A 14,720-nucleotide genomic window follows, 5' to 3' on the forward strand; every position below is an offset into this window, starting at 1 on the left:
TCCGTGAACAAAGAATGAAGACAGAGCTACACTGTGACACATCACAGTGAAGTTTCAAAGTCCATGGTGACAAAGAGAAGATCATAAATGCTTACAGGGGTAGGTGAAGGTGTGTGTGTGTGGGACTCCAATAGTTCTAACAAGGGGGCCAGGATTGCTGGCCTGCACTCAGTGGTTACTCAGCTCTGGGTACCCCGCTCCTCCCCCAAGGTGGTCATGTACCACTTCTTGCAATACCTGCAGGAAATTTTTGCTTTGCCCCGGTCTTCTCTGATTCTTCTTCCTCTAGGTCAGAGAGAGAGAGAAAGAGAGAGAGAGAGAGAGAGAGAGAGAGAGAGAGAGAGAGAGAGAGAGAGAGACAGGCCCAGCAAGGGTGAGTCTGGGGACCCCTAAACCCCAGACTCACAGGAGGTAACAAGGAGAAAGAGGGATACATTTCATACAAAGAATTAAGAATTAGAACAGTAGGATGCTGGGCTGGGGATTTAACTCAGTGGTGAAGCTGCCTGCCTCTGAAGCTTAAGGTCTTGAGTTCAATCCCCGGATGTTATCAGATTTGACAACAGCCTTGCTGGAAGCCAAAAGGCAGAACACAGCAAACTACTCGGTTATCCTCAGGGAAAATTAAATCCAATATGAAATTCCATGACCAGTCAAATGTGACTAGCACATTTCTAGATGTGGGGGTTCTTAGAAGCATTTACTTGTACTTTCTGAAAGTGTTCCCTTTCTCCGGCAGCAGCTACAAGATGTGCCAGGTCAAAACACAGGAATAAGGGTCCAGGAGAAGGGAATCAATGTGAAGGAGGTACAAGAGCCAATTTGGAATGGTCCTAAGATGACAGATGTGTCCCAAGTAAAGGACATCATCTAGGTGTCAGGTTGACAGTTTGAAGAGCAGTTTCTTCCTAAAGATGAAATTGATGGAACTCTTGGTGAATTGGGACATATCTAGGAGAAAATTGGAGGTTAAAGTAGGGAGTTAAAAAAACACAGTAAACAGAGGCAAGGATGCTTATAATGTGCAGCAAAAGAAAGCACATTTTTTTAGTCCCAGCTCACAGACCGATGTTCAGCCAGATACACAATGGTAAGCCCATAAGATTACATATCCTACTGACACTGTAACTGTCTTAGTTTTTATAAGACACCTGATGACGTTTGCACAACAAAATTGCCTAACAACATATTTCTCAGAAGTTATCCTCTCATTAAGCGATACACAATTGTGCTTACTGTACTCTGCATGGCTTAGTTGAGAGTAGCATTCTTTTTTTTGGTACCAGGGATTGAACTCAGGTCCTTGTGCTTGTGAGGCAGTCAGCGGAACCACTGAGCTCAATCCCTGGCCCAGAGTAGCATTCATTTTGATAAGAGTAGCTTGAACTCTGCACGTGGATCTGATTAAAACTAGGATTTTATACTTTGGGAGGAGAGACAGATAGTAATTATATGAATGCCCGGGCTAGAGGTTCCAGGTGAGGAGCTAAGTCCTTTCAGATAAAGAGGGAAATCAGTAACGGATAATGTCTGAAGCAAAAAATCAAGTAGCACTGCAGGCTCTTTTGAGATGTAGAGGGGCAAAATCAAAGGGATCAACTGAAAGGATTGACAGTGGTTACTTCTAGGGAAAAGGAGGTGGGAGCTGACTCTGTGTGTTTGTAACTTCAGAAAAATAAAAACTAAACTAAGGGGTGGGGATGTATGTCAGCAGTGGAGCATGAGCAGAGCTCTGGGATCCATCCGTAACAATCCCACCCCCAAAAAAGCCACGTTAAAAGAAACAGTAGACAGCATGATTCGTGAAGTATCCTGAATGAATTAATTCAATCTCATCAGACCCTCATGGCTAAACTTTCAGTGTGAACGATTGCACTTGGCAGTGGAAACAGGTGGCCAAGCATCAAAGCAAGAAAATTACAAGCTGAAGACAGACTGATAAGCATCTCTCGGCAAAATGGAGCTCAGACGAGGCAAGGAAGGGACCATTCCCAACGCAGACAGCGATGAGGTGTTGGTCCCAAGGGAGCCGGGTGACTAGGAACCAGAGTGTGGGCAAAGTGTGTGACAGCAAAGATTCTTCATGAACTCTTGCCAGAAAAAGAGGACCGTGCAAATGCAGCTGAATCATGATAAGAACGGGTGAGAAGAGAAAAATCCCAGCGGCCAGCTGCAAAGAAAGTAAAAGAGTCTGTGGAGACGTGAGAGAAACTGAGCCGCGCAAAGCAGAGACCTCCAAAGCCTGCGCTGCTCTGTGGGAGGAACCACTGGTACTGTCACTACTCCTGCTGCGGCAGAGCCCCGCCTGCGGAGGGTGGCACTGCCGGCTAAGCTGTGAGCTGCCCTCTCCAGGAGACCCGGCCCTCAGAGGCTGTCGTGCAACGTCTGCTAAGACGAATGGCTTTTGGTCCACACACTGACACAGGCAGCGTGCTCTGCTCCCTGCTCCCACGTGTGCCCACTTGCCACGTCCCTCTCCTCTCCTGGTAGGAGAGATGGGCTGCAGGAGCCTGCAGAGGGATGGAGGACGCTCCAGCAGCAGTGTCTGAGGCCCAAGCCCTGACTCCAGTGAGCTGATTGAAAGAGGGGCCCTCCCGGACCACAGGGACAGGTGGCTGGTGCCGTATCCCCACCTGCTAAGGGGTGGGTTGCCTGGACAGTAAAAGGGTGATTGGTTTTCCGTTAGATCAATGAATGAAAGTTCATGGCTTAATTAATCAGGGACTGTGCCAACCTAACAAAGAGACACTTCAAAGATCAAATTGTCTCGGCCCGCACTCACCCAGGAAGGGCCCTCGGTCCTTCAGCGTGTATGCAGGTTGGCGATCACGATGCTCATTTGGAAGGAAGGTGGGATGTCATTAAAGTGGTTATAATCCAGGTGCTACCCAGAGCACTTGAGCTAATGATGCTCGTGGGTAGATTCCTTTGCATGGTGAATCTGGTTTTGCCTTAAAGCTACATCATGTGTTTGAGGAAATAAATAATGTTTACCCTGGTTTGAACATTACACGATGTTTGCAGGTGTCAAAAAAATCACATGGTACCTTATAAATATGTAGTTTTTATGTTCTATGTTCCAGTTTAAAAACTGTATTTTGCCAGGTGTGGCGCACACCTGTAATCCCAGCACTTGAGAGGCTGAGGCAAGAGGATCCCCATGAATGAGACCGTCTCAAAACATCTCTTTTGTTGCTGTTGAGGCAGGGTCTCTGTGTAGTCTAGGCTGGCCTTGAACTCACCATGTAGCCCTGGCTAACCTCCAACTAGCGGCGATCCTCCTTCCTCAGCCTCTGGGGTTCTGGGGTTTATGTGTATACCACCCTGTTCAGCCTAAAAAACAAAAAGTTTTTTGTACTTGGAATGGAACTCAGGACCTTACACTTGCATGGCAGGCACAGTGCCACTGAGCTAAATCCCCAGCCCTTAAAAAATGTTTTAAGGAACCAAATTGTATTCCAAAGTGGTGCCAAGTTCTTATGTGTGTGATGCAGCAGTTGCCCAAAGTCCTTACAACTGGAATTTTCAGTCCACAGTGATCTTTTTCTCTAGCCTGAGACAGCCTCATTTCTACTCCCTAGCTGAAAAGCAGTAACGACAAACTCTCACGGCCCATTCTGTTGGTCAGAAGATGCCGTGGGTCAGTTCTGGGAGCCCCTGGGCTCCTGCTAGGTGGTGAGGCCTCCTCTCAGCACTGAGGATCCAGCAGCAAGGGGTGATGGCTATTCAACTGCTTTGCACTCAGAAGCAGAATTCTGCAGACACTTTCTTACCAAGGAGGACTTTGCAGCACTGCTCTGAGACTGGTAGGGCAGGAGTGGAAATCTGGAGGGCAGGGAGGGAGGCCCAGGCCGGTGTGGGCTCCTTCTTGGGTCTCCTCCAACATCCCAGCTTTTCCCTGCCAATCACATGCCGTTCCTGGTGCTTAACAGTAAATCTTAAAACTGTCCACATCCTGTCAACAAGGCTGCCTGTCTGCCACTGCGGTGGGGACATTTGCTGAGAGAAGGGAACAGGATGCAGAGACTGATCCTGTCCCACAGTCATCCAGTCACCTGTTTTTCCCGAGCAAGCTCTCTGCAAATGCCACAACAACGGGAAGGGAAACCCCTTTCTCATCGCTGAGGATACGGAGAGCTTGCTGTGCGCCTGAGGCACCCTTGCCCGGATCCAGAGGCTGCCTGCTTTCTCTAGGTAATAAAAACTGTCTTGTTTCCCAAACTTCCTTGGCTCTGGTATTTTCTTTCTAAGATCTCTGCCTTTCATCTTTCCTTGGAAGAACTTGGGTAACTTCCACAAATAACTCTTCTATACATAAATGAAACTCTCACCAGCCTGAACGCCAGCATCCTGGTCAGCAGCTCCGCACAGCCTGTGAGGAGAGAGAGAGCAGGACGTCAGAACAGGGCACCCCTGATTGGAGTGCCCAGGGGCAGGAGCATGAGTCACCATCCCAGGCAACAGCGGGAAGCTGCCCCTTGGCCTCTTGGTCCTGCCTCTTCCTTATTGAACTCAGGCGCGGGCTGGACAGGGAGTGAAATGGAGGTACCTGTCCTCCAGAAGCTCAGGTTTTAACTTGGTCTGACATCCCCAGCGCGCATCCTGGGAAGTCAGCTAAGTTGCTGCCAGAACCACAACAGGTCACATACTTTAAAACCTCATAGCACCCACAGCGTAGGTGTTGCCCCACTTTCTACATGGTGCTTTGCAAAGGAAGCTCAGCTGCCCCTGCGGACCATACCCCTCCAGAGCATTTGCTGCTGAGGGCAACTGTTCTCCCATTGCATGCTGAGCCCTCAACCCTGCCACTCCTCCCTTCCCGAATCCAGATCTTCTTTATTCCCCACCTGTCCCGGCACCTGGATGCCTTGGGAACACCCAGGCAGGCGTGACCAGGGAGGTGAAAGAAGTCCCCCACCTTCACCCAGACTTAAGAGCTGGTTTTCCCATCCTTCCTATCCAGCAGCAAAGGGCAGGTCCTGGGTCTGTGGTATTCATCACCCTATCGCCTGCATCCAGCACTGGCTTGCCACAGGAGGGATTCAGTCAATATCTGTCCCCTGCAAGGGTATGTAAAGCCCCTGAGGAGGGTGTTACTTAACAGTGGCTTGGACGGACGAGTGAGGTGTGTAGAGAGGTACCCTGAGGAAAAACATTTTCATCCCTGTCTCACAGGTGAGAACACAGGCTGAGAAATGCCAGGTGTTTGCCAAAGCCGCTCACCTGGCAAGCAAGAGGAGTCTTCTCCCCAGCTCCAAAATCTACCTCTTTTTTTTTTTTAAAACAAAAATTTATTAGCATGTTTTTTCTTCTTTGCGGTACTGGGCATTGAACTCAGGACCTTGAGCTTGTGAGGCAGGGGCCGTAGCACTGAGCTAAATCCCCAGCCCCCAGATCTACCTCTTTGTCCCATATTCGCTGCCTTGGGAAGCTTTAAGAGTCCATATCAAAATAAGAGAAGACCTTGATGGAACGCTGAGCCCCACAGAGCCTTTTTTATTTTTTTGGTACCAGAAATCGAACTCAGGACTTTGCACTTGTAGGGCAGGTGAGGTGCCACTGCATTAATCCCCAGCCCCCATACTGCTCTTTTGAGTTGAGGCCGGTCCCCTTTCCACCTCACGTAACCCAGGGCAGGTGGGGAGAGAGAAGACACAGAGGGACAGGGCCTTGCCCTGGCTGCCGTTGGGCTTTCCTGCTCCTGGCCTGTCTACTCCAGGGGGAAATCCGAAGTCTCCAGCTCCGTGTCTGTCTGCCCTGCTCGCCCTCATGGCCTCCACCTCCTGGTGCCCAGGGTTGTTCCCGCCAGACACAAGCATGGACTCTCACATGCCTCAGAGTGCCACTGCTCTGCGCCCGGACTCCAGAGCCTCCCACTCGCCCATGGCTTGCCCAGAGTTGCTGGGCTCCGGAAGCCCTGTCCTCCCACTGCCCTGCAGACCATACCCCTCCAGCTTACCCTAGTGGGCAACTGTTTTCTCAGTGGTCAACTGCATACTGACCCCGCAGCCCTCCCTCTTACCCCATCTATTAGCCTGTTTTCTAGCTTTGTCTCTGCACCTAGCCAGCCTAGAAACTGACTTCGATCTTTTTTTGGAGAAAAAGTGATTATGTAATACCCATAAGTGGGATTTTAAAACAAAACAGAATAAGCACACATGATGTGAACCCCCATCACTCTCTTGGGAGCATTGTTACTTCTCTTTAACTGACTCCTCTCTCACCTGGAGCTGAGCACAGCCTGGGACGAGTCCTGCTCTCCTGCACATAGGAGCCAGGCTGGTGTCCTGGGCTGCGCCTCCCCTCAGCCCTCAGAAGCACCCAGGGATCCTCTCTTGGGCTTTGATCAGTCCATTTGGCCAAAAAAAGTTTATTTCAAAGCTCCTCAAAATACTCCACAACACTTTGGTCTATTTTACTACAGAAAGAGAGATTTGCCCTCACTTCCAGCTCTGTCCCTCCCTCCCTTCCCCTGTGCACAGTTAGTGCCTGCCTGGGCAAAGGGACCTCTTCTGGGCCCGCACCAATCCTTTGGGCCTTGCCCTTTCTGCCTCCTCCCATGAATATCCCACTATTGAGCTAGTTCAAAATACGTCCACAAACTCTGCGATGTGTTACTATGGTTTGGGTATATCCCGAGTGTCCTGCACAGGTCCTATGCAGAGCATTGTTCTCTAGCGTGGCAGAATTGGGAGGAGCTTTTACAGGTGGAATAAAGTGCAACTTTTATGTAAGAGATGGGGCCCAGCAGGAGGCCCTTAGGTCACTGCGGATGTGCCCTGGAAGGGGACGTGGGATTTCTATGTCTCTGTGGCGCCTGGCTTGAGGTAATAAGGAAATAAGCACACTCACTCTGACGTATACCCTGCTGCAACGTGCTGCCCTCACAGAGACCAGGATGGATGGGGTCACCCAGCCTTGGAATTGAACCTCTGGAACCACGAGCCAAAACAACCTCTTTACTTCCTAAGTAAGCCTGTGACAGGTATTTCATTGCAGCAATGCAAGCTGACTGATACACACATCTCCTTTCACAAGAGAGACTGATTCTCTCCACCTTGAGCGTGGACCTGGCGATTCACCTCTGTTGCATAAAATAAGGAAGAAGAGACGGACTGCAGCTCCGAGACCAGTTCACAAGGCCTAGTGCTGCCCCTTTTGGGTCTAAAATCACCCTGACTGCTGCATGGTGAGGACACTGAAACGGCTCTAGTTGAAGGCTTGTGTGGTGAGGTGAGGGCTCCTCTATTCCACAGCCTGTAATTGTGAAAGGGACCACAGAACCAACCGACATCCCGATGACAACACTGTTGTAGGCCAAAGCGTGTCCCTCTGAAATTCATATGTTGAAGTTTTAATCCCAAGGACCCTTAGAATGAGATATATTTGCAGAAAATGCTTTTAAAGAGGTGGTTAAACCTGGGTGTGGTGGCACACGCCTGTAATCCCAGCACTCGGGAGGCTGAGGCAGGAGGATCCTGTGAGTTTGAGACCAGCCTGGGCTACGTAATGAGTTCAAAGCCAGTCTGAACTGCATAGCAAGACTCTGTCTCAAAAACAATAAATAAATAGATAGATAGATGAAATAAATGAATAGGTCTGATTTGTGTCATTATAAAAACAGGAAATAAGCACACTGATGCTCCAGAGGGGTGATTACAGGAAGAGGTGGCGAGAGGGCAATGGGCACACCCCACATCAGTGACCCAAGGTCAGAGGTCTTGGGAGAGCCCAGACATTCCGGATCCTTGACTGTGAACTCCCGGACTCTGAGCTGCAAGAACACAGTTTCTGCTGTTTCACCCACCCACCCGCGGTGTCTTCTTCCAGCAGCCTCAGCACATGACAACAAACTTGGTGAGGGTGCTGGGCCAGACCCACCCAGATAAATCATCCTTGGATTTATGGCCCTCAGAACCTGAGTGAGGTAACCAGTATGCTGCTCCAGTGTGGCTCTAAATGTCCCAAACCCCCGTGGGGCTCGGTCCAGAGCGATGGTAGAGCCTTTGAGAGGTGGGGTCTAGCAGGAGGTCTTCTGGTTGTCCTCAGAGAAGACTGCGGGGTCCCCGGCCCCTTTCTCTTCTCTTTATTTATCTATTTTTCGGTACCGGGATCCAACGCGGGACCTTTCGCTTGCAAGGCAGGTGGCAGAGCCACTGAGCTAAGTCCCCAGCCCCTCTTCTCTTTCGATCCGGGCCCATGAGGTGAAAGGTTTTCCTTTGCCGCCTGTTCCCCACCACTGCCATCTGGCACCCTCACCACAGGCCTCCCTGAGGGCACCGATCACAGCCTGGAACCTCCGAAACTGTGCCCGGATGCATCTTTCTGCAAGTTGATTGTGCCAGTCCTTTGTCATGCCGGTGGAGGCTGAGTGACACACCAGTTTGCTACACAGCAATAGTGACTAACACGGTGACCCTTCCCTCTCATGTCTCTGCCCACTGTCGCTGTCCTGGCCTTTTCTGGTCTACATGGAGATAAGCGCAGGTCTCATCCGATATAAAAGGAGTTTTTAAAAATAAAATCTATTTTATTTTGTCCCATTACTCCCTATGTACAGAAGCTTTTTCCCGTCTATTTTCACTGTTTTTCTGGTCCCTTCCTTCCTTCCTTCCTCTCTTCGTCCTTGTCCCCCTTCCCGTTTGAACACTTTCGTCCCATTTCCCAACATCCAAAACACACCTCAGCCTTATTTCCACACTCAGTCTCTCGCACCAGAGAAAACAGTTCCGTAAAATTAATTTTCTTGGCCTCACGACACCCTCCTGCTACGATCCTCCTGCATTTGCCCGTCTCCGGGCTGCGGGAGGAGCCACCTCCTCACACGGTCACGTCTGTCATGTCTTCCGAACCACGCTCTTCGCTCCAGTGGAATTTGCCTGCCTCTCCCTCTGCCTCTGGAGCTGTCTCTTGATCTCCCAGCGCCCCTTCTAGCACTTTAATCTCTTGGTGAGTGAGAGAAATGCCGGCGGCTTGGTTGTAGCTTCCTCTCGAGTCTTTCTGGAGAACCTCTCCTCCCCCGGCCCAAACTGTGTTTCCAAGGAGGCCCGCGAATCACGGCACAACAGTGGCAGTGTAGCCCGCGCGATGGCCAGGCACAGCTGCTCCCGGGGTGCTCCGAGTTGGGGCTGGGGAGTGGTTCTGCTCTCTAGTCTCCAGGTTTGGGGATGAGATTTCAGAAGTGTTAGGGATGACGGTTCGCGCTCCTTGAAACTAGCTGCGTTGGGAGGATAGATTTGGCAGGTGTGGAGGGAAGGAGTCGAACGTCAGAAATCTTGCCTCTGACTGTTGGCGAAGAGGCAAGGAATGAGGCTGGGAGGAGGACAGGGAGCCGAAGGCGATGGGAAGACCCGCGTGCGTTACACGCCGTGCGATATAGCTGTGGAAAACCCACTGCACAGCGTCACTAACAGCCGCTGACTTAAAAACTACACCAACAAAAGTCGAGGGACGTCCTAGCCTTGCTCCTTATCTGTTTGATGGATTAAGCGAAGTCATTTGGATTGTCACTGAAACCAAAGTACTCTCACCGATGTGGTGGCCCCGCTTTCTCACTCAGCCTGCGCGCTCCCCTGGAGCACTCTTTCCCCCAGGCCGCTTCAGGGTCCTAGCACTGCTGAGTCTCACGCGAACTCCTCTGCCCTCATTCCCTTCCCAGCCCCAGGCCCAGTCCCAGCAAGACCCCATTTCTCCGGACTTCTCCACGTATGTGCCTCCAGCACGCCCAACTCAATGTGACCTTAGCCTTTCTGTCCTCGTTCTTCAGCTCAATGAACCGCAGCAACTGCTGGAGAAAACACGCCAGTCACCCTGCTCCTCACATCCAAACGATTACTAGGACCTGAAGATTTTGTCTAGCTTGAGACTCACCACTGTATGTTGTCCATAAGAAACATGCATTAAATAGAAAGACAGATTAAAAATAAAGATGGTTTAAAATATATTATGCTGATACAAATAAAAAGAAAGGTAGAATAGCTGTCTCAATTTCAGAGAGTTCAGACTGCAGGGCAAAGAAAATCCTGAACACTGAGTGGCAGCCCAGGCCTTTGGCCTGAGCCAAGTCACCACAAAGGCTACCTTTTATCTTGCCCAGGTAAGATCAGAATCAGGACATGAAACCACGTATCTCCACTCTGCCCTTCCTAATGGGCACGGGGCTTGGCTACCCTGTTGCCCAAAAGTTCACATGTGACTGTAAAGCTAGAGAGACCCAGCTCCCTCAGAGCCTGGCCCAGCCCTCCTGGGGAAGTCAGCCATGGCAGGGCAGCCTGGTGAAGAAACAGCAGTAGGATACTTTCTCCCCCGGTAGAGCTCTGTTGCCCTTCCAGGGAGAAAACGAGGGTCTGTGAGCTTGACAAGGATCCTGTTTGCCCCCTGCTACTTCACAGGATGAGCAGATCTGGCTAGATTTATCCCTCCCCTGCTGCATACGCAAACCTGACACTTACAACCCTTACAACCCAGCTGGGGTCTGTTACGGATCCCTGTGGGTATGGGCGCGGCACTGGCCTGTCCAGTTTCGTCTCCAGCCCACTCTTTCACACCTGGTCAGCTGTTCTCTTGCAGCCTCCCTGATGCTGCTCCCCAGTCAGAGCTAAAGTCCGCCCCTCTCTGCTCCCAGTAGACCCTGTCCAACCCTGATATTTTACCACCCTGCATTGAAATGCCTGGTTTGCTCCTCTCCAGGGAATGGCTTTATCTTTGTTCTTTCTTTCTCTGCAACAAAGTTGTTAGACTGCCCAGGGACAGATTGGAAGAGACAGCTCCCCAGCAGCCACAGCCCTTGAGAAACCACTCTTCATGTGTAGGGTAATCCGAAGAAACCCTGCTTCATTCTATGGATAGTCCGGGGAAACTGCCTTCATTTTACAAAGACCCTTAGAGAAGCTTCCCCATCCTTAAGAAAGCCTCTTTCACGGTAGAGATGACTCATTCATATAGAGATAGCTCTCGAGGGACTGGCCTTCATGTTCAACAAATAGACCTTTGAGAATTCTGAATTCACTGCTACTGACAATGCCATTTCCTCCCTCGATATCCCTTTCGTGATGTTTTGTTGGAGAGCTGGTCTTTGCCTCAGAAACTTCCTAACTTGAGAACACCATTGGTCTTTCACTGCTTTAGAATATGTTTAGGGGCTGTGCCTAGAAAATACACAGGACTTTCTGATGTGTGTTTTGTTTGCTAACTTTTCCCCAGCTGCACTGTATTTTCTTACCTTAATTTTCCTTTCATCTATTTTATTTTTTATTATGTTGCAGTATACCTGTAAGCTTTCTCAAGTCATTCTATTTTGCTTGCTCTGTGGATAAGACAGGGAGGGGATGAAAGGGAACAGATAGGTGCGTATATTTGTGCATGGCAGTATCTTTCATGGCACGGTGGTCCCTCTTCATACCACCACCTCTGTCTTCCAAGGCCCCCACACGAAGGAGAGGGCCAGACAGGCAAATTTTCTAATAGTGTCTCATGAATTTTAATTGCGCAGCAACCTGCAAGGTAAATGATGGGGACCCACTTGACAGGTGAGGAGACGGAGGCTTAGGCCCCACACTGGATAGGTGGTTGATTCAGGATCTGAATCCACGATTGCTTCCCAAGTCAGTGCTTATCCTACTTTACCTCCCTCCTCAGTGTGATATGTAAGACACTGTAGGGTTGCACTGTGCAAGATGGTAGCCACTTGCTATATATGCCTACTTAAATCTAATTTAAGTTAAAAGTCAGCATCTCTACTGTACTAGCCACATTTCAGCAGCCATATGTAGCTAGTGGCTACTCTTTTGCACAGCAAAGGATATTCCTATTATTTTGGAAAGTAGCTCATATAGTTTGGATATGGTTCATCCCCTCTGAGACTTGTGTTGAAATGTAACCCTCTCTGTAAGGTATTAGCGGGGTAGACACTCGGTCTGTCTCTGGTGTTTATAGGCGGAGCCTTTGGTGGGTCATTAGGATTGGATGAGGTCATGAGGAGAGGGTGACCGGAGGACACACACACGAGTCCTGGCTCTTGCCATGTCACGCCTCTGTCAGCAAGAAGGTCATCACCACATGCAGCCCCTTAACCTCGCACCAGAACCATGAGCTGCAATGAACCTGTTTTCTTTATAACATGCGCAGTCTATGATACTAGGTTATTAGCAATAGAAAACGAACTGACAGAGTCGTGGAGCATCTACCTCCACTCCTCTACACCTGCGCTTGGTTCCGCTGGGCACCAACAGAGTCTGGTCCTGGACTGGACGTTTCTTTCCGCTACACTTTGCAGATGCCATTTCCTTTGCCTAGAATACACCTTGCTCTCCTCCGCCCCCATCAGGTCGACCTTTCTTCCAGAGTTTTCCCAGGTATTCCCTCTGCCCACTCTACCACATCATGTCCTCCCCTGATTTTTGGTGTCCTGAGTTCTTTGTCCACGGTGTTCACTGGCCACTTCTCCTTTGCACAACCTCATCCCACCAACCGATGGCAGAGTGCAATACTCACTGCTTGATTAACTAAGGAGGTAGACGAGAGTCTAAAATCAAATTGCATTGAAAACTTGAACTTTTCCCTAGCTTGACTGCTTCTAACTGTTCCATTCGTGCACACATGTGTCGTACATGTGCACAGTGCCTATTCTCTGTAGAGCTCTGGAAATCCTCAAGAGGCCTGGCCCAGGCCCTCGGGAGCTCATAGTCAAGTGACCCTGTGAGAGTCCTCTTACCCAGTTTAATCTCAGTGTCCTGCTCTGTGAAAAATACACTACCATTCCTGCTCTTTTTCCTGGAACAACTCTTTACAGAGCTGAGTGAGAACGGGGAAGCAAGCTATATACAGTGAGGAGCTCTCTAGCAGCAGAGGTAATGGGGACATGTCCTGCAGAGCCCCACACTGAGAGCTGAGGCTGCAGTGGGCCCATGACAGACACCCATGGGGTAGTCCTCTGAGAGGTGAAACCTGAGGGGCAGGCACAGGTGCCCAGAAGATCCAGGGAGACGGGGAAGCCTTCCTGCCCAAAGAGCTGCTGAGCTGAAAGATTCTTAACAAGACTTTCTGGGGAGAGCATTCCAGAGCCATACTCAGAGGGTTAGTTTCCTTTGAACTAAAATCCTAAACAGAGTACTGGGGAGTACCTCAGTGGTACAGCACTTGCCTAACATGCAAGGGGTCTTGGATTCCCTTTCCAACACTTTGAAAAACAAAAACTGTAAACTCTTGAACAAAATTCGGGGGTCTTATGGGCTAGAACTGATTCAAGTCCACAGTTACAAAGTGGAGCCCAAAGCAGTGGCTAACTTACAGGGCCACACATGCCCGGTTAGAAGGTTTTGGGTGGGGCCTGCTCCTGCCAGCTGCCAGTCCCTCCTGACTTCTGTCACAAACTTCCTGCTCTGTGAAGTGAGGAGGGGCCTCACACCATGCCAGCGGCCCTGAGTGAGCCGACAGGCCCTGTCTCTCCCCTCAGCCATCTCGTTCCCCCAGCGACTCACACTGAGGAGGCTCTGAGTCCAGGCAGGCTGTAGGCCTGTCAGTGGTGACAAAACACAGTTGGCCAAGGCATATGGACCGGTCACCTAAGCCCAGGCTCCATTTCGTCCTATGGGAACCTTAACGTTCACAGTCTTCAGGCTGTGTCCCTAAAACAGAGGCAATACCACCAGAGTGTGGGAAGTAAGCAGTGTGCCGGCAAGTGCGGCACAACTGAAGCCTGTTTGTACCTCGGCTGTACTTGGACCCCTTGATTCTGCAGTGAGGCCTTCCAGTTGTGAGGCAGATGCAGGTGGATGAGGGGCAGCCCACGAAGGCCATTCCCCTGTGCCAGCATCTGCCTGCCCGAAACAGAGCCAGGGCAGCTGCACCTCCTCCTCCTTGACGTCCAGGGTTGGCCTGGCAGAAAGCTGATGGGCAGAGTCCCCAGGCTGATGTTTCCAGTTTCAGGGTCCCGAAGGGCATCTCAGCCGTCTACCCCATAGCTCTATCCAAGTTTGTTGCCAGATCTGTGCCTGCTAACCTGCCTCCTGCTGGGTAGTCCTTCCCAGGAGAGGAGCCCTCCCTCCTCCCTCTTACCAGCTGGAGGAACTCATCCTGGAGCCGCCTTACCTTGTCAGGATGCGCTTCTGCTGACTCCCTTTCCCTCTACCCTGGGCACCTCAAAAGAGCTAGAAAATGAGCAGTGCCAGGGCTCCAGTGTGTCATAGAGCAGGGCAGAGAATAAGAGGCGGAAGGGGCCTGGGAGGAAATGGCTGAGCACTCTGAGCCCATGTAATTTATTACCAGGACTTTGTCCTCTGTCTCCAGGCACATCCACTCCCACATGCCTGCTGCGGCCCCAGTCAGCAGGGCCTCACGCAAGTCTGCTCTTCAACAGAGCAGCAGAAGGTATTAGGGTCTGCACTATGCAAACCTGCAACTGGCCACCAGCCAGATCCATCCAGGGGCTCAGCACCTTTCCAGATGTCTAAGATTCCAAGGGAGCCCACGGCAGGAGCTCTGCTCCCAAGTACTTGAGTACTAACTGTGGGCTGTGGCATGAAATATATTTAGTCTTTGTCCTCCGTTCACGTCACAGAGCTCCTAAAGCAATTAGATTTTCTAAGTGAGAGGAGTGGTGGTTTTTTTTTTTTTGGGGGGTTATTCATAACCTACAATGAGACTCTGATAACATCTGGCATTATGCTAATGAGGTGATTTATGTTGGGGCCTCAGGGAGGGTCCAGGCACCAGAAAGACCA

At 50.5% G+C, this 14,720-nt stretch overlaps 1 protein-coding gene across 3 annotated transcripts in view; it reads right to left on the reverse strand.

The window, feature by feature from the left end:
• Positions 1–14,216, reverse strand: part of Myo7b (myosin VIIB) — an 86,984-nt gene extending 72,768 nt beyond the window's left edge. For all 3 annotated transcript variants that reach the window (XM_010637664.2, XM_033757156.1, XM_010637663.2), the window contains exons 1-2: positions 14,089–14,216; positions 4,332–4,372 (exon numbers count right to left, since the gene is read on the reverse strand). In XM_010637664.2, coding sequence (XP_010635966.1) covers positions 4,332–4,349 — 18 coding nt within the window. In that variant the 5' untranslated portion in view covers positions 4,350–4,372; positions 14,089–14,216. The remainder of the gene's footprint in view (positions 1–4,331; positions 4,373–14,088) is intronic.
• Between the last annotated feature and the right edge of the window lie 504 nt (positions 14,217–14,720).

This window comes from Fukomys damarensis, unplaced genomic scaffold, assembly GCF_012274545.1.
Source record: "Fukomys damarensis isolate Sample0158 unplaced genomic scaffold, DMR_v1.0_HiC HiC_scaffold_29, whole genome shotgun sequence".
NCBI classification, from domain to species: Eukaryota; Metazoa; Chordata; class Mammalia; order Rodentia; family Bathyergidae; genus Fukomys; species Fukomys damarensis.